Raw genomic sequence first — 22710 nt, forward strand, 5'->3', positions numbered from 1 at the left:
TTTTCTTAAGGATTTTGTTTCGATCCTATCAGGTATAGCTGTGTCAATACATTTGTGTAAGTGTTTGTAAAGGGCATTTGTGTAGACCTTAGTATAGTTGTCAATGCCATGTGTGAGACCAGGAGCTTGGAAATTATTTATGCCATCCCTTAGGAGGGTATAATTGTCTTTGGTGAAATTTTTTAGCCTGATTTTACCTAAGAGGGGTTCAGGTGTTATAGCTACATGAAATGTGACTGATTTGTGATCAGATTTAACTAGTCAGGGTCCTATACTTGTGGTGGTACAATGGCCACCCATGTTAGTGAGGACCAGGTCGAGAATATATTTGCCTCTTGTGAGGTTGCATACTATTTGTTCCAGGGCATTAGTGTTAAAGTCCAGGAACCTTTTTGTGAGCATGTTGGTACTCATATAAGTTTCCCAGTCAATGAAGGGAATAGTTAAAATCGCCCATGACTAGAGTGTTTGATTGTAATTTGATTGACTCAAGTAGTTCCAAATAAGCAGTGTGGGTTTTGTGTTTCATTGAAGGGAGCCTAATGATGACTTGAAGGGGAGGGGGGGTCTTACCCTTAGTTAGTTGAGCATGGAGTAACTCTATGGAGTTTTCCTACCCAACCAGTCTAGAGGTGTATTTATCTTTGATGAAGATAGATACTCCTCCTCCTTTGGATGTTCTTCGTGTTTTACTGTTGCAGTCATCACATTTGGGTTATCTGCCTGTAGGTAGCCCTCAGCCGGCCTGAATACCAGAGTCTTTGGATTTCTGCGTCGGATGCTGTCGCTTCTTCCTTGATGTCAGGTCATCAGGGGTATAAAACATGCAGCCGACGCCATCACATCAGTCTTTCTTGCTGTGCGGTGCCCAAAGCAGAAGCAGTTCGCAAGTGCCGGTCGGCCAACTCCTGAAATTTTCGTTTTCGAGTTTCAAACCCAAAGTCTTCAAAAAAGCTAAGTACCCCGTTGGGGATCCTTTTTCTTGCTCTAACCGATGACAGTAAAAGTTAACATTTGTCTTACCTGTTGAAAGCAAATACCTCATAGAGATTTTCATTCTTACTGCATCCCCTGTTTAGGCCCAGACCACGACGTCCCTCGTTGTCGGTTTTGTGCCTTGTTCAACGCCCGAATTATTCGTCATCGGGCTATTTTTGCAGCTAATTACTTTCATGCTCGTTCTGTGTACTCCAAAATGGCTTTTTCAAGCCATCCGACTACCGATCTTCTGAAAAAACGTAAGGATAAAGACAGAGACAGACCGCATAGTTCCAAAACTGCCGACAATGCTTCCATTAAGCTAGTCGCCAGTCCGCCGGTACTCAGTGAGGTGCTTCCGTAGCCCCTGATACCCACTACTTCTGATTTGCAGGTCTCTACTGAGACCCATTCGAATTCCGGTATGCCGCGAGATGCTTCTTTGACTATAGAACCTGCGGATGTCTCTACCTTGGATGGGTCCAGAGCCGCTGTGCAGGTACTGGCTTCTGAGGGTGTATTCAGGCCTACAGACAATATTAAACTGATGCCATTGTTTTCATCCAGGCCTAAAACTCGCACCACGCCTAGAAAACCGATGACCAAACCGCAGGCTCAGGCTCATATGCCTAAAAAACAAATGCTTAGAATGGCTGAAGACCTCATTACCTTAATTAGGGGAAGCCAGCCTTCCCCTTCTAAGAGACCTAGAACTGATTTTCTTTCTGAGTCTTCTGATCAGCAATCTGATTTTTCTGTTCCTTCTGATTACCAGGATTTGCCCTTATCTACTTATGAGGATTCTGATGCAGATGATTCCATTCCCTCTGCTTCCCCTCCAGAAGATTTTTCTTTTGGTGAAACCTTGCACACTCTTAGAGAGCATTTCTGCTGGGAAAGCCAAGATTACTCTGACTCCAAAAAGAGAATTGGGGAATTCTTACTTCTACCTCAACACAGGCCTTTAGCTATCCCTGCTGTTCTGGGCATTGTAGATGATGCTTTCTTGGAATTTAGCCTTTCTCCAGATACTTTACCTCCAGCTCCCGGAAAACCTGACCGGTATTACAGAGTACCTGACTCTCACAAGTTCCTCTTCAAGAATCCTTCTGCAGATCCAGAGACCATTTCCCAAGGACCAAAAGGCATTAAGGCTACTGCTGCCAAAAATCCTACCCCTTCTGATAGAGATTCTAGAGCCTTGGACAGATGGGGTAGAAGGTATACACTTCTGCTACTTTGGCCATTAGGGCTTTAAATTGCCAGTTTCATATGTTAAAGTATCAGCAGCATGTTATGGGGCTACTTAAACAGAAAATGACATTGATTCCTGACTGTGCTGAACACAAAGAATTACAGGATTTAATGCATTCTGCAGAACAAGTTGGTAAACATACTTTGCAATGTGGTTTTGATGCTTTAGAAGCATTTTGCAGGGCTGCTGTCACTGAGTCTGTACTTAGAAGGCATGCTTGGCTTAAGGAACAAAACTTGCCAGATCATGTAAAAACTAAATTACTAGATGCTCCTTTAAACCAAGACTGCCTTTTTGGCAACAAAGCAGAAGAAGCCCTCAAAAGGATGGAGGAAAAAGCTAAATCTATGCAAACTGTTAAAGATTTCCTACAAATACAGCCTCCCAGATTCAGTAGACATTGGCCTTCAAAGAACTGGTCCTTTTCAGTCCCTTCTAGGCCTTTTCAGTCCAAACCCAGGAACAGCAGACCACCCAGGCTACAGTCTCAGGCTACGAACAGACCTAAGCAGTAGGGGGGGGCTCCCACTTCCAAAGCAGGGAGTAGTAAGCCACCCCCCTATGGGAAAATGGCACAATGACTTAACCTTAACCCTTCCAAGCCCTGCTCTACTACCTGCTCCCTTAGGAGGAAAGCTCGCCCTGCATGCAAAAACTTGGGAACTCATTGCCCGGGACAAATGGGTTTTGAACATAGTTTCCCAAGGATACAGCTTCCACTTCCACACCCTACCAACACCAAATAGTTGGCCAGACCTACCCCCAAATCAGTGGGTGGAGGTCCAACAGCAGGTTCTCTCTCTTCTCAATATCAGGGCTATTCAGCCTGTCCCAGCAGAACAAAGGGGACAAGGTTTTTATTCAAGACTTTGTCTGCTACCCAGAAAAGACAACTCCTGGCGTCCTATCCTGGACCTGTCTATTCTCAACACCTTTCTGGTAGTTCCAAAATTCAAAATGCTAACTCTGCAACAGCTTCTTCCCATGCTAGCCAAGGATGCCTGGCTGGCAACCCTAGACTTAAAGGAAGCTTACCTGCATATCCCAATAAGGGAATCCTGCAGACAATACCTATGCTTCAGGGCAGGCTCCATGCACTATCAGTTCTTTGCACTTCCCTTTGGCTTATCTGCTGCATCCAGGGTATTCACAAAGTGTCTAGCTCCAGCCATTGCAATTTGCAGGCAGAGAAATATTCAAATTTACCCATATTTGGACAATTGTCTGATTCAGGCAGAAAGCCAGGACTTGCTATTACAACACCTGGCATTCGTAAAGAAACTTCTAACCTCACTGAGGTACACCATCAATGAAAAGAAATCTCACCTAGTACCCTGCCAACAGATTGTATTCCTGGGAGCGAGCTTGAACACAACTTCCCAGATGGCATTCCTCAATCCAGAGAAACAAGTTTATTTGATAACCTGCTTCAAACTATTGGCCACAAAACCCCAGCTATCTGCAAGGAAAATACTGCAAGCCCTGGGGTTCATGGCCTCTTGCATTTTACCAATTCCATATGCAAGACTGCATATGAGGAAACTCCAATGGTATCTAAAAAGCCTATGGTGTCAACATTCTCAGGACCTGGAAACAATGATTTCTATCATTCCTTGTATCAAGACAGAGTTCCTTTGGTGGCAGAGGACTACTACCACAGCAAGGGACTCCCTTTCACTGTACCCTCCTGCTGCCCAAACCCTAACAACAGATGCATCAGACTATGCATGGGGGGCTCACATGGCAGGGCAGTGCATTCAGGACAAATAGAACCCAAGACAGATGCACCTGCATATCAATCAAAAAGAAATGTTAACTGTACAGAATGCTCTGACAGCCTTCAAAGACTGTATTCTTCCAGGACAACTATTGGTAAAGGCAGACAACACCACAGTTATGTGGTACATAAACAAGCAGGGGGGAACCCACTTGTACCCTCTCTGCAGATTAGCCATGGTTCTGTGGAACACAGCCTTGAGCTACCAAGTACACCTGCAAGCTCTATTCCTGCCAGGCATATTAAATTCACTGGCAGACGACTTAAGCAGAAATCTCATGGATCCACATGAATGGAAACTAGAACCCAAAATATTCAACCTCTTGAGGAACAAATGGGGGACTCCAGAGGTAGACCTGTTTGCTTCCCCTCAGAACTACCAATCGAACAAATTCTGCACAAGAACTCCCCACAGTCAAGCTTGGAAACTGGATGCCCTATCCTTTACCTGGGAACGCCTCTCTGTTTATGCCTTTCCCCCTCTGCCTCTCCTCTCAAAGTTTCTACTAAAGATCAAACTGGACAAGCCAAGGACAATACTGATTGCACCAGACTGGCCGCGCCAGCGTTGATACCCCCTCTTGCGTAGTATGGCATGGCTACAACCATGGCACCTGCCTCAGACCCCTTCCCTGCTGTCCCAGTAGGCAGGCCAGATTCTGCACCCTCGGCTTCAAACCCTGAACCTTGCAGGCTAATTTCTTAAGCTCTCCCTTAGTATCCCTCAGTAAGCAGGTACTGGATGTCATTCTGGAGGCAAGGAAGCCTAGTACTAGAAAATCATATGCTGAAAAGTTGAAAAGATGCTGTTCCTGGAGCCTGGTTCAGGGGATGGCCACAGCGGTGCCCAGCTTACCTCATATTCTACAGTACTTAACAGAAATGCTCCACAGGGGCCTATCCTTCTCATCAATTAAAATTCACGTCTCTGCCATTTCAGCACATTATTATACTGAGCTACCCCTCTTCTCTCACCCCTTGCTAAAGCAATTCCTTAGAGGGGCCAAAAATCTAAGACCCCCCTGGAGAGCTCCCACTCCAGCCTGGGACCTTAACTTTGTATTGGAAAAGCTCACTCTTCCCCCCTTTGAACCAGCTGCTACAGCAGAGTTGAAATTCCTTTCTTGGAAAACAGACTTCTTTCTAGCCATCACTTCAGCAAGAAGAGTGTCTGAATTACAGGCCCTCATGGCAGTGGAACCCTTCATTATCTTCCATGCGGACAGGGTTTCCCTCAGGACTAATCCTTCCTTTATGCCCAAGGTGGTGTCTTCTGTGGCCCTAAATCAGTCCATTCATTTGCCTACTTTTTTTCCTAATCCACAAAACAAAAGGGAACGAATACTGCACTCTCTGACATACACAGGCAACTTAGATTCTATTTGGACAGGACTAAGCCTATCAGAAAATCTGAGCAGCTGCTAGTTAGTTGCTGCAGGGGCAGAGGGGAAGGTCATTTCAAAGCAAACCATTTCCAAATGGATAGCCCATTGCATTCATTTCTGCTACAAGCATCATGGAAAACCTACCCCACAGGGGATAATATCACATTCCACCAGGGCTGCATCTACCTCTGTGGCATTTCTCAGAGGGGTCCCTACCAGGGACATCCTAGAAGTTTCCACCTGGAGCTCTGTACATACCTTCTCCAAGCATTACCACTTGCCTATCTTTTCTAAATCCAGAGCTGGATTTGCCACTGCACTCTTGCAGGGATTAATAGCTGGCTCTAATGCACTTTAACTTCCTCCTCCCTTCCTTAGCTTTGAGAATCAACCCAAATGTGATGACTGCAACAGTGAAACACGAAGAACATAGTACAGCTGTGTACACTTACCATAAATGCAGATGTTTGAGTGTATTCACTGTTGCAGTCCTGGTTACCCTCCCTCCAGCCCCCTGTCTTCTCTTGGCTCTACCCCTCCTTCTGGTTGGTATACCTATTTTTTTTGTGTATTTGCTTTTTGGTGGAGGTTTACCATACCATTTAATTGCTTCCTATTGTGGGGGCACCTGACATCTGGGGCAAGAAAAACTGATGTAATGGTGTCGGCTGCATGTTTTATACCCCTGACGACCTGATGTCAAGGAAGAAGCGACAGCATCCGATGCAGAAATCTGAAGACTCTGGTATTCAGGCCGGCTGAGGGCTACCTGCAGGCAGATAACCCAAATGTGATGACTGCAACAGTGAATACACTCGAACATCTACATTTATGGTAAGTGTACACAACTGTACTTTCTTGCATGCTCATTTTGTGGTCTGAAAGTGTGGAAGGCATTGTAGCCCTGCAAGGCCGAGGTACTCTCTGCAGCCCTGAACCAAGTTTCTGTGACTGCACAGACATCAACATCCTCCAGGGACAGGAGTGCTTCCAGAGAGTGCAGTTTCTGATTTAAACTCCTAGCTTTTAGCAGCATAATCTTTAATTTATTTGTGAGTGATATTTTCACGTTGGAAATTTTATTCTTGAGACCTTGCCTAAAAAATGCACTATGGAGGAGGGAAGACACACACACACACACACGCACACGCATTGCAACTGCAGCGCATGCTTTAATGGACTCACAGAGATAGCTGACAAATTATAGTATTTGGACTGAGTGACTATAAAGGACAGACAAAACTGAGATATTACTTTCTTCTCTGTCCACCTTGACTAGAGTTAGCAAAATCTTTACCACTGATGGAGTGAAGACTTCCAGTTCTGGATCGATAAAATGCAGTGGGTAAATCTTCTGGATTGCTGCTCTTGGCTAAGTAGAAAATAAAAGGCATATGTTATAAAATAGCATTTAATTCCCCCAATTCCTCCTATCATTCACTGCCCAGCAGTTTTGCTTTAACTGTTATTGATTAATCTCTCATTTCCTATTAGGTTTCCACTCCATTAGAAATATAAAATATAATAAATCTCTCATTTCCTATTAGGTTTTCGGTCCAAGCAACCTGCACTTTATCAACATCTGTCTCTCCTCAGACCTCCTGATGTAGTACACAAACTGTATTTACATGAAGACAGGTGACATTACTCACTACAAGTGGTCACACAGTCTGCAGAACCTTCTGGTGAAAAGCACAGCTACAGCAGTTCCTCTCAACATATTAAACATACTTATACAGTTGACCTCACTGCTACACTGTAGTTTTACCTCTAGTATTACCAGTGTTGTGCTAGTTACTTATACAAGTAATAAGTTAATATTACTAGTTACTTTTCATTGAAAGTAATATGTTACTATTACTTATTACTTTTCTAAAAAAAGTAATATACTACTATTACTAGTTACTAACTAAAGTAATGAGTTACTTTTACATAATTATAGTTTAGCAATTATAATATTGAGATTTACTTACACAAGTAAGCGCATGCATATACGTGTATTATTAAAGTTGTATACACAGTTTTACAATGATGATGAATAGCATTTAACAGTTGAAAAACTCCAGCAGACTAGTGTTTTTAGCTGGGTGGCACAGTGGTGCAGCTGTTAGTGTTGGCACCTCACAGCTAGAGATTTTCTGGTTCAGTTCTCGGCTGGGGTGCCTTCTGTGTGGAAACATCAAAAATCTGTACAAAAGCCCATGAAAAGTAGGTACAACTGGCCAAAAAGTGGGATGCTGATTAACATAAAATCTGCATACATAGTCATGTAACCTTACCCACTCAAATGGGATTGTGTGATAGCAACCTAAAGACTGAAGTCAATAAATAATAATAAATAATGGCAGACATTCAAATTTCAGACTTCATATCCTTCAGAGAATACATAATAATGCAAAACCTGTTATTGTAGCACCTGAGTTTGTATGAGCAATATTTAAAATTTGCCCCTATTTTCGGGCCTTTGTTCCACCATTATTTTTGGCTTTGTCCAGATTTCTTGCTGTGCGAGATTGAGAGATATGACTTACACACACACTTCCCTACTTCCTTGGACTACACAGTGTGGCAAGATACTTTGTTTTGTTGACTCATTCGGTTGACAGTAAACATATTAACATTAAAACAGCAATAAATATTGTGTAAAGGTCACCTTTTGCAGTGGTCACTATAAATTGCAAGCTACATTTCATGCACTTTGGAATTCACCCAAAATAGCAAACGAAATGTGTTGTATAAATCTGTGCTTGAGCTGGTAATAAAATCCTCCAAGATTTTGTTTCCTTACATGAACTGCACACGTAACTTACCAACTTAAAGTGGAAAATGTAGGTTTGCATGAGCATCAAAGCAACACAAAGAAATAACTTGTAGAAGGTGGTCAAGGTAGTGAAAGAAAGATGACCACTAAAGCCACCCACCCCTCTTCTTCGGATAAAGTACATGAAGGCATTAAGTAACTTTTTTAATCAAATAATAGTTTGTTGATTATGAAAACTAAAACATAAAAGGATTTTGGGTACTAATATAAATGGACTTGTTAATAGCATTTATGCTGTACTTTTGCAGTATGTTACTGTTACAAAGTAAGGAAGGTCACGTGCAGTTGCCAGTTGTCTTGAAACCTGCCTGTGTGATGCTGCATTATAAATATGCACTGATTTGCGTGCAGCCTGCGGGTTGTGACAATAAGAATAAAAAGTTCCAAGTGATGGCATTTATTCGTGCAGTTAGTCTAGCCTTCAGCTGTAAATGCCACTTTATGTACCCAACTTGCAAGCATTGGATCACAAAGACAAAATTCTGAAATCTGCACTGACTGGTGCCCAAAGCTGCAAAAAGTAATTAACTATCTCTGTCATATGTTTATTGTACAGCTATGTGCTTCCTATATTGTTTATTTCCCAGCTTTCTCCATTAGTCCTACAACTATTAGCAATGTACATCATCACAATTTGAAACTCCTGCATTCACATATTTATTAAAAATGCAAAACTCTGCCATTTAAAACTTGCATAACTCTTTTCACTACATAATAGTATAGTAGAACAAAATCTTTTGGAGCCATAATGATGGTCATGTTATCACATATTATATTATATATATTATTTTTCCACTGGGAAGGTACCTTCGGTGTTACTCTATCACTTCAAAACTGATCAAATGGAAACTTGACACAAAACAAACATAAAATACCTGCTGCAAATGTTGGCAGAAGTAACGGAGTTTATATGTGCAAATAATTGTAATTTGATACGTTCCTGCACGCGTGCACACACACACACACACACACACACACACACACACACACACACACACACACACACACACACACACACACACCATGCACCACACATTCTACTACATCTGACATGATTTACAGTCCTCACTGTCTTGCATTACTTTCAGGGTGAAATTGAACTGTTTTGGTGACCAGCTGGGCTCGGTCATGGTGCCAAAACTAATACGAGCTTTTAAGTCTCAATAAAGCTAGACATTATTTAAAAAAAAAAAGGTTTGCTTGATGGAGTCAACCTATGTTGTTTACTTTTGGTATATCTCAAAGTTTCAGCATTAACACACACAGACCATTTACATTAATACAAATAACATCCCCATACCTCTCAACCTCTCAGTGCAAGACATCTGGACAACACCCAACAAAATGGGGGGAACAAAGGCCCACAAATAGTGACATATTTTAAATGCTGCTCTTATAAACCTAAAAAGTTGCTAGAATAACAGGGTTTGTGTCAACATACATTTTACTGAAGGATTTGAAGTCAGAAAGTCAAATTAATGTAATTATATAGTGACTGCAATCCTCAGATCATCCAAGTGATGTGCCAGAAAATCACAACTTTTATGAGGAACAGACCAAAAATATGAGCCATACTCTGGACAGTTGAGAGGTAACATTCCATACACAACTTGAAAAGAAATCAACATTATCCCATTTTGCAAACCTTGAAAAAGAACAAAAACAATGTTTGATATATAAACGCAGCAGTACATTCTAGCGACCAAGTCTACATTTTCAGAATAAGCTGCAGCCATCTACATTGTACATAGAGTATGTGTGTGTATACATACATACACACACATATATATATATATATATATCGGTTTACTTTCATATTTTCGTAATGGACAATATCAATCGTGCATTTGCGCGAACCAAATGCGCGAAATTCAAACTTCGACATTCTCAGAAGTTTGAAAGTCAGCAAAATTGAACAGCTGATTTGCTGAATTTCGAACTAAAATGTCGAAGACACATCATAATGCAGGGGGCAAGCCCCCCTGCACCCCCCATGTGGGGGGCTCCGCCCCCACACCCCCCTACTTTAATATATATATATAGAGCTGCGGTGGTGCAGTGGTAGGGTTGTTGCCTCACAGCAAGAGGTTCTCCCGTTCGATTCTCAGCTGGAGTGCCTTCTGTGTGGAGTCTGCATGTCCTCCCCGCGGTCGAGTGGCGTTCAAGAGACATGCGTAGAATGGGTGTGCCTTCATTGAAGGTTGGGCGTCGAGATGGCACCTTGGCACCCGTAAAAAAAATCTACTGCCAATCATTAGCGGACCGGAGGTCCGCTGTGGCGACCCCTAACCAGGAAAAGCCGAAAGAAGAAGAAGAACAACAACAGCAACAACATATATATATATATATATATATATATATATATATATATATATATACACACACACACACACACACACACACACACACACACACACACACACACGTATGTGTGGACACACATCACATACATAAACACGCACACACATGCATATACATTTTCAGAATAAGCTGCAGCCATCTATATTGTATGTATATGTATGTAAGTATATATACATACACGTATATATATATATATATATATATATATATATATATATATATATATATAGACACACACACACACATACATACATACAGGTGTGTATATATGTACAATATAGATGGTTGGAACTTATTTTGAAAATGTATATATATGTGTGTGTGTGTGTGTGTATATACATATATATATATATATATATATATATATACAAAAAATAACTTGTCAGTATTAATGCAGTTGTTTGATCAGAGGAGTACTTGAAATCTGTCTGTCTTTATTGCAGTATTATGTGTCTTTCAGCTTTCAGAGCTGTAAAACATTTCACAGTCCTACAGTTTGTGTTCTCTTTGTAACTGGTAGCACATCAGAGCAGCTAAAGCTCCCATGTATTGCAAAGAATTATGATTGGATTTCTCAGCCATTATCAGCATATCATTTGTTCTTGAAACGGGTGTTATTTTATAATATCTAACTGTGCTATTTTGCTATTTATAACTGCCAGTGGCTCACTTTGTAACTATGGTTCTTAAATTATATACTGATATACAAAAGCCAACATTGTATCGTCAGCATCAGTTTTCAGAATGACAATCAACTCAACCCTTCTGAGGCAAATCCCATTCAAACAAATTTTAAGTGAAGTTTCTAAAAAGAAGTATACAGTCCTGTTACAATACTGCAAGATCAAACATCAGAATTTTTAATTTCATCCATATTTCTTCTCCACTTCAAAGCCCTGTGATGATGGTTTGTTTTTCTCCATATTCTGAGACTTGCATTGTACAGCATGTTTAAAACAAATTTTAAGCATTAAGCAGCTGTGTGTAACTGGGTGCCTTATTATAAACATACCCAGCACATTGAGGCACACCGTTTAGCATCATAAGTAATGTCCAGTTAAAGTTAAGTCCAATTGTTTTGTAGTACTGTAGCCCAGAGCAGAGAAAAAATATCCTTGGAGCATGGCAGCATGCTTATGTTGCAATTGATCACAGAAAACCAGCAGTTTCAAAGCAACACCTACACTTGCAGAATGGATTGATAAAAACACACGCATTTGCCACTTAACTTTTCAGTTTTTGTGATTGTGAAAATGCTACAGTATTAGGCTAAATTCTATAATTTTAACACAGTCACTCAAACCCATGTTTTGAAGGCTGGTGACACTACACCAGGTTATAAGAAGGTTCTGTGAGTCAGCAAACATCTTGGCACAGTACAAAGTTAAATCTCAGCCAGTTCTCAGACTAGGAGGTGATTTCATCTGTAGTGCAGGCCTTGTACAATGCATGACAATAGACATCCCCTTATACATGTGTACAATACATTACAGCACACAACCTGTAGGCAGATGCTGCTCAGCAGTTTCTCTCTTACCATGGTATTTGCCTTTTGGCTAAAGCCTTTACTGCCCGCATGTCTTTGGAGCTAGTCTGTATTCCTAGACTTATCAAAAGCTTTTGTTGCTGTCTTCTGCCAGAAACTCTTGCATAAACTCTCATCCTTAGGGCTTACCAGCTCTCCAGTGCAGTGGTTCCACAGCTACCTTTCAAACAGAGCATAAGCAGTGAATTCGAAGAATGACTCCACTCTAATCTGCTCTGCCAAATCTCTCTCTCTAGACTTTAAGACCTTACACAATAATCCTTCTTATCAATTGAAATGGGACTAAATAGCTCACAACTATTTCTAACCCCCCCCCCCAATAAATGACTGCTCTATAGCCCAAAACACCCCAAAAACAACACTTTTCAGTATCGTCTCTGCCAGGAAACCCAAGACAGAACAAGCAAACCACACAAAGTTGCTGTGTTCCATCATAGATGAAGAGTTGAAATTTGACAACCATGTATAACGCATGGTTAAAAAAATGATAAAAAACTAGGTAATTTATGCAAAGTAAAAATATACCTCGGTGACATAGCTATAAGATGTATAGCATTTACTTTCTTACTGCCAGCTCTCCTCTATGTTGCTTCAGTCTTCACCAACCTTCAGGCCTCACAGCTCTCCAAATTTGAGAAATGTTATAATAAAATAGTCAAATTTGTTGTACACTATAATGATAGAAGACACCACTGCCTAGCCCTCAGGGAATTAAACTGGTTGCAACTAGCACACCACCTAGTTCTTTCTCAGCTAAGTACAATTCACAGACTTCTCTGTATGCCAGAAAATTAACCAGCCTTTCGCACCATAATACAACACCATTCCCCCAATAGAATTTTATGCTGTAGAGAAAAATCACTACTCACTATAACCAAATGATCTATTACTGCAGGCCAGTCTGTATATTCAAACAAGTGTAACTAAACTATAGTACCCCCCTCACTAGCACTGAAATCTTTTCAGAATGCAAACCCATTTAAAACACAACTAAGACTCCACCTATCAGATCAATGGCTGTGGTCCCGTATGTCTCAGGGATAAAAGTCACGGTTATCTTCAGTTTGCTGCATCTTTAAAGCATTTCTCTTCACTCAGAATCTTATGTCCCACAACCACTCTTCACCAATACCTGAATAGTTTTACCAGCATCTCCCAGCCATATATATATATATATATATATATATATATATATAGTTTTGTGATACTACTTACCCCACCTGTATACTTCTAATATCAACCTTATGATAACCATATACATAATTGTCTCTGAGCATGATTTATACCCCACCTCTTTACTACAATATTAACATTTTCTGCCCTAACTAGTTCTTTCCCTCCCCTCCAATTTCTAAGTACTAATCATATAATCTATTATCTATCCGACAAACTCAGTAATTCATATGCTAAATGTTCAACATCTATTAATTTGTATTTGTTATACTGTGCCAGTCGTCTTTATTTCTTATGAATGTAATGTAATTACCAAATGTATGTATAATTGTAAATGTACATTATTTAATGACTATCCATCTATATTACTGAATGTCTGTTTAAAATGCTGTAATATGTTTGAGCTTTTCCTCCTAGGCCTCTACTGAAAAGGGTTATCTTGACTAAGCCAAGTCGGGTAAACCCTGTGAACAAAAACAAAATAACATAAAAAAAAAAATGAAAAATAAATGTTTCTCTCATTGCATTTTTGGTTACCTTTTTTCATATATTAAGTATGAATCACTTAATACAATAACCATATTTTAAATAGTTCTTCATATATTCTAATCTGTGCCTTTTCAAACTTACACTGACCATCTTTATAGCTGGTTATTGATGATTGTATTCCTCGTGCTGTCTGTCTTTCTCTATCCAGACCTTTCTAATCATCTCATTATAGCATAACTTCATCAAAAAGCAAAATCAAAATCTGAAACAGCACAACGCTATACTATGTGGGCCTACAAGAACTGGTATGGAGGAAGCAACAGTGTTACAGGATGTTACATTATGCTTAGAAACGAAGAAAACTGCAGAACAAAGTAGGAAATGATACCTGCCAGAAACTAAGCTACCATATTAAAACAAGTAATCAGTGTATGTAAGATAATATACAATGTAGCATTTATGTAGCAAAGAACTACCAAGTTTGTCACGGTGGTCTAGGTTCAGAAAGTTGACCGTCATATTTATTCAGCTATAAATCAATAAACCAAAAGGCTTATATGGAGCAATAGACAGTACAGGTGGAGAATCCAGGAGAATCTGAGAGGGGTGATCACCACTAGCTCAAAGCTTCCTTCTCTTAGTGTATTCTTTCTATACTGGTTTGAATTTCTTTATCCTCTTATGGCCATCCAACTAGCATTTACGCACAAGCTCCTGTATCATTCCAACTGTCCTTCCTTAAATAGTATTTTTATGGTTTAATTTCTCCAAGTCTTCTGGATTTCTAATACCATGATGGAAATGGACACCATTCCTAAGTCAAAGTGGAATTAAAATTTGTGAAATTAGTATTGTTTTAATCTTTGATGTTAGCCAAAAGTGCTCTTTGCAGAACCCACAATGTGCTCAAAACTGACTCTTTCTGTAATTCATATGGAGTTACATAAATTGATAGCATATCTAAATAAGACTGTCAATTCTTTTTTTATGAGACCCATTGCTTCTTCTACTACTGGAACTGTCTGGGCATCCTTCTTCCACATTGCCCTTGCTTCTGCCAACAAATCCTAGTATTTTATGACTTTGTGTCTCTCTGTGTGTGTAAGACACTATAATCAATGGGTGTAGCAATTTCTGTGATCAGTGCTACTTTTGTCTTCTTTTCATGGGCTACTATATTTGGTTTTCTTGCATATGTTTTCTGAACTGTTGGTAATGGGTATTCCCATGGGATATAAACTTCATCATTCTATATATAATCTTGCATCTTACCCTGTTATAATATAGCTATAGAGAACCCACTCTAATAATATTTTTAATTTTATCTCTCTAGCCATAATATTTGAAAAGCTTATAACTACAAAATATTGCTTGTACCACAACACAACAAATGGTTGTATGTATTAGACGTGTGATTCCTGTAAAAGATATTCTAACTGCTTGTACTAAGAACTGTCTGATATTTTCTAACGTTTTTGCCTAATTTCTATGTAAATACCATTGTTCATATCTGCTTGTTTATGTATGTTTCACTGTTCACTGAAGCTTTTCTCCCCGGGCCTCTGCTGAAAATGGATATATGCCTAGTCAGCCTTTCCCGGTCAACAAATGTAAAATAAATAGTAATAAATAAATGCTTTGTGGCTCATGTTTCCAATGCTTCTCAGCTACTTAATATTGTAATTTTGAAAAATCCCCAATACAACAGTATTCAGATCTTCAGCCATTACTGTCTGGCACCCAGAAATAAGATGTACAACTACTTCTAGTTCTTTTTTACAGAACCTGCATTTGTCTGTTTCTCCAACATGTTCAATGGAGTTTGTAAACCAATATATTTGTAGTCCACTATCGTGGGCTGCTAATATTAACTTTTCATCTTTTTGGTTTAAATTTACCTCTCCTTAGCCATTCCTGTGCCAGATCCTGATCGACATGAGGTTGTTCCAGGAGTTTTCTGTATTTGCAACTATATGTATGCCTTTTCCACATTTCTTGCCTCATCTGATCCTTCTTGTATTCTTTCTTTAGTTTTTTGGAATATTCAGTTACTGCCTAATTTTTATCTACTTTTGGTTTAGCTTCCATTCTCACTTAATACCAATATGCTTCTGCCAAGCTAAGCAGGAAAGTCATCTTAGATTTGTTCTCTTCATTTTTCAAAACTTTCACTATGCTTAGATCTGGTGAGGTCAATAGATATGTATGCATTCCTACAATTGAAGCTCTATACATGTTGTGTCAAAGGGGAATACTGCCACCACAGCTATCTGGAATTTTGTAAATAATTATATGCCATTTGTGAATATCAACATGATTTAGATAAGATGCTTGTGTTACAAATGTATTAGTACTGTATGTCGTGTTTATCAAACTGTGAGTACAGAAGTGTGTGTTAAAAAGGTATTTTATAAAATGCTTGTGCTTAAAATGTAACCAGTGTGCCCTAATGGAAAAGAACAGAAATGTACATTCACTATTGTAACTGTTTAAATGTATATATTTTAACACTGGAAACTGGAATACAGGAAGTTAACTTCAGAAAAATAGCTGAAATTAAATGACTTTATAGGCTAGGCCAGAGACACAGAGTCCATGCTAAGAAGCTTTCTGTATTGCCTTCAGAGTGAACTAATTACTAGTTTGGAAAACACGAAGGAATGTGTTTGTTTTATGACTTCCAGCATCTGCCAAAGATCCAAGGTCTATGTGTTTTCACGGGTAGATGCTAAATACTGCCAAGCTTCCAGCAGTGGGGGTTTCACCTGGGCTAGTCAGATGACAAAAAATGATGTCATTCTACAAGTTATCCTAGGAGTAATATTTGAGATATTAATTTGAGAGGTCTCTTGGAGAGACAGTGCATTCTATCTTTGACCTACCAACAGCTGGAAGATCCATTCACAACATCTGCCTTGCTCTTAAGTAACTTAACTACGTTATAGTCATTCTCTTAGATTCAGTCAGGAATATAGTGAAGCTTAGTTTAGATATTTTTCTTTATTTATTTGAGACTGTCCTGCAACGTTGTTTTAAATATTTCTTGTGGTTTTGAACTCTGATATCACTGTGAATATATATACTGAGTACTTTCTTGTTCTTTTATTTATTATTAAATATATTTAAACCTTTCATTGTGGCTTATCTGTGTAAAGATATTTAAGCTTTGAGAGTACTTACATATTTATTTGGTGGCACTCTGTGGGCCACACCTAACAGCCTTGCTCTTGGTCAAACTACCATTTGTATTAATATTAATATTACACAGTAAGATTGGATACCCTTTGTTAAGGGTCTAAAAGTAGCTGATAAGGAGTTGGCTGATGGCAGTGATAACTACCTTATAGTCTGGGCAAAAAGGGGACATAGCTAGCAGACCTTTGCCAGCCATTCTCAGGTGTGTGTGTGTGTGTGTGTGCACGCGTGTGAGTGAGCTACTTGGACAGGGACACAAAGCACTGGCTGGACAGAGAGGGTGATTGCAGGTCTTGGCTTGGTCATTCAGCTGAGATCTCAACTCTATAGCTGTGCCATTGGGGAGTCTTATTGGAGATCTGGAGAAAGAGGGAGAAACCAGCCCCAGACTGAGGGTCATCACACATGTAATCAATTTTGAGAAGGTCCATACCTCCTTCAGAATGAGGAATGTATAATCTTGGTATACACACTGATTTTTATATATCATTTGATAAGTGTGAAACATTTTTCCTGTCCAGTTGATATAATACCTTTTGAGGCTAGTCAGTCACCCGAAAACCTTAAGTTAGAACAGGAAGATCAAATTGGATTATAGCTTGGACTTGGTTTCTAGTTGTTGGGGCTGTTTTCAGCATTCATTTTAGTCTTCTAAAACATTCCTTACCGAGTTTTGTTCACATTTGTTCCTGTTTTATTGTCCATCCTTCATTAATTCCCAAATATTATACACTTCCTCCTGCTCAAGTTCCTTTATATCACATTCCTGTCCCAAGCTATTTTCTTTGTGCTGCAGTTTTCCTGCTTTAAATGTTGATTTTGCACATTTATCAAGACCAAATGTTACTCTTACATCATCTGAGAACGTTTGATCACTTCCAGTTGTGCTTTTCACCTCCCCAGCTGATGAACTATACAGTTTTAAGTCATTCACACAAAAAGAAGATGAGAAGTCTTTACACTTTGTTGTTGTCTGGGAGCCAAATTGTAGCCATGGCCTGATCTGCTAAGTAGATCGTTGAATGGGTTAAGGGCAAGACAAATGAGCGGTGGTGACAGTCACCCGGGGATATCCCCGGGATAATAATTTGTCCTTTATCATGGTTTAGCTACAAAGTCGTTTGCTACTGTTTCATGGTCATTGTAATCTAATTGATCAATGTAGATATCTTATACATCTGCATGTACTCCTTTATACATGAATGTGGAATGCTTTCAAATGCTTTTTGTAATTTATCTATGCCATACTTATATTCTTCCCCCTTTTACAATTTTCCATTATGACTTTAACAAATAACTCTCTGTTCCATATTACCTTCTTTTGTAACCCTTCTGTTCTATTGCCATGATTAAGCTTTATTCTAAATGACTATAAACTCCATCAGTGTTAATTCCAGTGTATAGTTTATGCATCACTGGAGGGAAGGTTATTGGTCTATAATTTTTAAGATAGCTTGCAGGTTCACCCTTAAGGAGGAGTATGATTTTTTTCTGTTGCTAACCAGGCTGGTGTCTGTCTAGGGTATGCATAGAAGTTTTTCTTGCTCAGGGCTAAATCTTTGTATAAAGATGTTAATACTTTTAGCCAGAAGTTAGGTACTGTAGCTGGGCCTGGAATTTTCCAGGTAGGAGCTTTTTTTTAATTTTGTTTAAATTTCTCTGGCCATTACTTCATCCCATTTCATATCCTGTACATTTAAACTTTTTAATGTTTCTTTTACTTTTAGCCATTCAGCATCTTCATGTTCCCCAGGGTATTCATAGATATTTCTCTAAATTGTGTCTATTTTTTTCTTTTTTGGTGGTGTTCTATTCCTTTTGCTTTGTTTCCCAATTCTCTATAAAACTTTTTTGGGTCAGCAATGAATTGCTTATTTTGTACTTTCCTTTATATTTTTCTTCATATCTTAGTTTTTCTACCTGTGCTGATATCTTTAGTTTATTATTTGTGATAGTACATGATAGATCTGTTTTGATACTGCTCATTGCTTTTATCACATCTGTCTTTCTAAGTCTTTTTGTTGATCTGTTCCCTCTTCTATACATTTTTAACAGTGACACTTCGTGTCTTAATAGCTTTATAGCTTTCTCTAATCGATACTTCCATGATGGCATTAGATTTCTTCCCTTCCTTTCTCTTATTGTCATGTAATTTTGCAGTAAGACTTTATCGGTTATTAATTTAGCTGCACATTAATATAACCTATTTAATTATGTTGTATCACATGAATTTCTGTTAATAGTTTTGATTACTGTGTTTACTTATTTTATCAGATTTCTAACATTCTGGGTCATATTGACTTTCTGTAATCTATTTCTTTCATCGATCTTAATATGTCTATCCATCTCTGTTTAATCAAGCAACTCTGCCCTTAGAGCTTTTTCTTGTAAACTAGGGGAACATTCTTTATTGTTACTTGTGTATGTCTGAAGAAGGTTGAGGAATACCCTCGACCGAAAGCGCTTACAAACAATAAATCAGTCCGTGCTCATCTGCTTGGATCGTTTCCACATTTTCTTTTTCTTTTTAGTTGAGTTTTTGTGGTTTTACTGGAACATTCTTTATTGTCTTGTTTCCTGCAAGTATTCTACGGAAAGTTCCACAGTATCTTCATGTGACATATTCTCTTCAGCTACATCCTGTGTCATCTGTTGCTGTTTCATATGGGAACTGATTTACCTGTCACTCCCCAACACTGACTGCATCAGAACTGCCACTGTTTTCTGCTCCTTTCTTTGCTGTGCATCTCCAACTGAACTTCTCTACTGGCTTCCCACTAAAGGTTCCAGAGTATCTTCATGTGGCAACTGATCAGATGCTTCCTGTTCCATCTGTTTCTCCTTAATTTGGGCACTCATTGCTCCACTGTGCAGTTTGATTTTCTACCCTAAATGTTTTACTTTACAGTTAATCCATAAACTTCAGCTCCTATTTCTTTAACTGCTCCATTACCAATCCTGTTTTTCTACTTTTCCCTACTGCAAAAATGTTCCACGTTTGGATGCCTTTGCCTGTATTTCACTTCAAATATCTCTGGTGCTACTTTTTTTATTGATTTGTTTTGCTTTCTCCTTTGTGTAAATATCGTACCATATTAAATCTCTTTTTCTTCCCCCATGGGGGGAGGGATGGCATAATGGTTAAGGTGTTTACCTTACAGACACAAGGTACAAGGTTTGATTTTCATATGGGGTAATTGGCTAGGCTTAAAATAGCCCACAAAGGCACTTAGCCTAGTACTAATCTATGAACCTATGAACGTATTTCTTCTTCAGATGTCTCCAGCTCCACCCTTTTCTCTTTATTTTGGGACTCATTGTTCCATCATGCTGTGACATAGCCTGTTCGACTTTCTACACTAAATCCTTCACTTCACATGTATTCCATAACTTCAACTTCTATTTTAACTTTTACTTTACTAATCTTCTGCTCTGCATTCTCCCTTTCTGATCTTATATTTTATGTTGTGAATTTTCCACATCTGGGTGCCTTTACCTGTATTTCTCATCAAATACCTTTGGAGCTGCTTTTTTATTGATTGGTTTGACTTTCTGTTTTGCATAGATATTGCACCATATCAGATCTCTCTTACTATCCCATGTCCATGTTTCTTTTTATACCTTTCAATAATCTCGAGGTTTTGTTCTTTATATTTTTGCACTTTCTCAGTGGCTTCTTTATTTCAAAATTGCCCAAGGCTTCTTGGTCTATGTAATGTTTTTCATGAATTTGTTATATTACTGAACACAAATTTACATTTGAAGCTTTTGACAGTTTTTCTTGTGCAAGTGTTTTTGTTTCTTCTAATTTCTCTCTTAATCATTTTGACTATCTTCTATTCAGAAATTCTGGGCTTCTTGCAAAATAGTAGCAGTAAATATTTTCTTTCTTATCCTCAATAGTCTACTCTATCTTCTTTATGGCTCTAATTTTGCCCTGTCAGTTTTTTTGTGGACTACCATTTCCTTGTACAATGGGGGAGGGGGGCATCTTCTGCCAGAGCCTTGAGTAACCCCACTGTAGGAATGCTTTGTTATCTTGAGGATTCTACACTGTCTTTTTTTTTCCAGTCCTGGCATCAGTGCACCTACCAGGATTGAGCACATCTTTATCCTGGGACTTGTCCACACAGCTGTCTTTTCTATTTTTAACTGACGTCTGTCTGTCCAATATATATAGCTATGTAAAATATAGTCTGTATATCAATGCTGTCTTGGTGAGATTTTGTAAAAGCAGGGTCTACCTCCTGCAGGTACTCACCCAGACCTGAGGATGAATATGGTTCCAGCCATACTACTCTCCTTTGCTGGCTGATTTTATCATCTGTCCATTCTGACCCCATTAAAATAGGGCATCTCCCATGTGACCTTAGTTAATCTATTGATAATTTTGTAAATATACCTAAATCTAAAATTTGAGATTGCTATAGGAAAAGTATCATACATGTTTCTACATAACCTGGGATATATTCCAACAAAGATACCATTCAGAACTGAGCTGAAAAGTTACCCTTAGGGCTGTGGCCTCACATGACTGCCCTGCCTTAGTCTTACCACCCTCACGCTGCCAACCATTGAACTCATCCCTCTATCTGTCATTTCAGTCTTGCTATGCTCTGCCCATCACATAGTTCAGATTTACCGAAACAATTGTCATGTGTGTGTGTGTGTGTGTGTGTGTGTGTGTGTGTGTGTGTGTGTGTGTGTGTGTGTCACATGGCTGAGAGTTACTGAAACAATTATGTATGTGTGTCACATGGCTGAGAGTTACTGAAACAGTTATCTATGTGTGAGACATGCTACCCCCCCCATTTCTTCTCTACAATCTCAGCTGTTGATAGTTTTTTCTATAGTTTCTTTTCACCGATATCTTATATATCTAGTTTGTGAATGTTTTCTTTTGTGAGACACTACAATTATGATTGGGTTAAATGTTTACTAGCAGGTTTAAAATGTGTGCACTATGTATTGTATGGAGAATAGTCTTCCCTTAGACTCCTACGAAAATGGGTTCACCCAGCTGAGCATCCCTACTTGACTGCAAGTAAGTAAATAAATGTATTTGCCTATTTTAGATCAAATGGTTTATCACAGAAAAAAAAAATAATACAGTATATATATATATATATATATAGAGATCTACTTCATATGGTTGACATTTTAGAATGTTGACATTCATATGGCTGAGACCATATGATTGACATTCAAAATGTTGACCATAGAATAAAAAACACAAAAAAAATTACCTTCATGCTGCTAGCAGCCCCCCTGCACCCCCCACACCCCCCAGAACTTAAATATACCATCTCTGAGATCGCACTACAGTGCGGATGATGGAAATCTTTCCATTCTGCACTGTACGAAGATGCTGGTTCCGCATGGTCGACATTTAGAATGTTGATCATATGGTCTCGGCCATATGAATGTCAACATTCTGAAATGTCGACCATGTGAAAGGAACCTATATATATATATATATATATATATATATATATATATATATATATATATATATATACTACTGCGGTGGTGGTGCTGCAGTAGCGTTGTCGCCTCACAGCAAGACGTTGTCTCGTTCGATTCTCAGCTAAAGCGTCTTGTGTGTGGAGACATGCTTGAATGGGTGTATCTTTGTTGAAGGTTGTGCGTCAGAGCTGGCAACTCGGCACATAAAAATCTGCTGCCAATCATTAGTGGACCGGAGTTCTGCTGTGGCAACCCCTAACCGGG

General features: G+C 39.0%; 1 protein-coding gene across 1 annotated transcript in view; it reads right to left on the reverse strand.

The window, feature by feature from the left end:
- The window catches only part of LOC122791065 (protein lifeguard 1-like), a 247227-nt gene that overhangs the window by 87354 nt on the left and 137163 nt on the right, over positions 1-22710 (reverse strand). Inside the window, exon 4 of the mRNA XM_044058840.1 lies at positions 6693-6767. Within this exon, the coding sequence (XP_043914775.1) occupies positions 6693-6767 (75 nt within the window). The remainder of the gene's footprint in view (positions 1-6692; positions 6768-22710) is intronic.

The sequence above is a fragment of the Protopterus annectens genome, chromosome 16.part0, assembly GCF_019279795.1.
Source record: "Protopterus annectens isolate FY-2018-M chromosome 16.part0, PAN1.0, whole genome shotgun sequence".
In the NCBI taxonomy this organism is placed as follows: Eukaryota; Metazoa; Chordata; order Ceratodontiformes; family Protopteridae; genus Protopterus; species Protopterus annectens.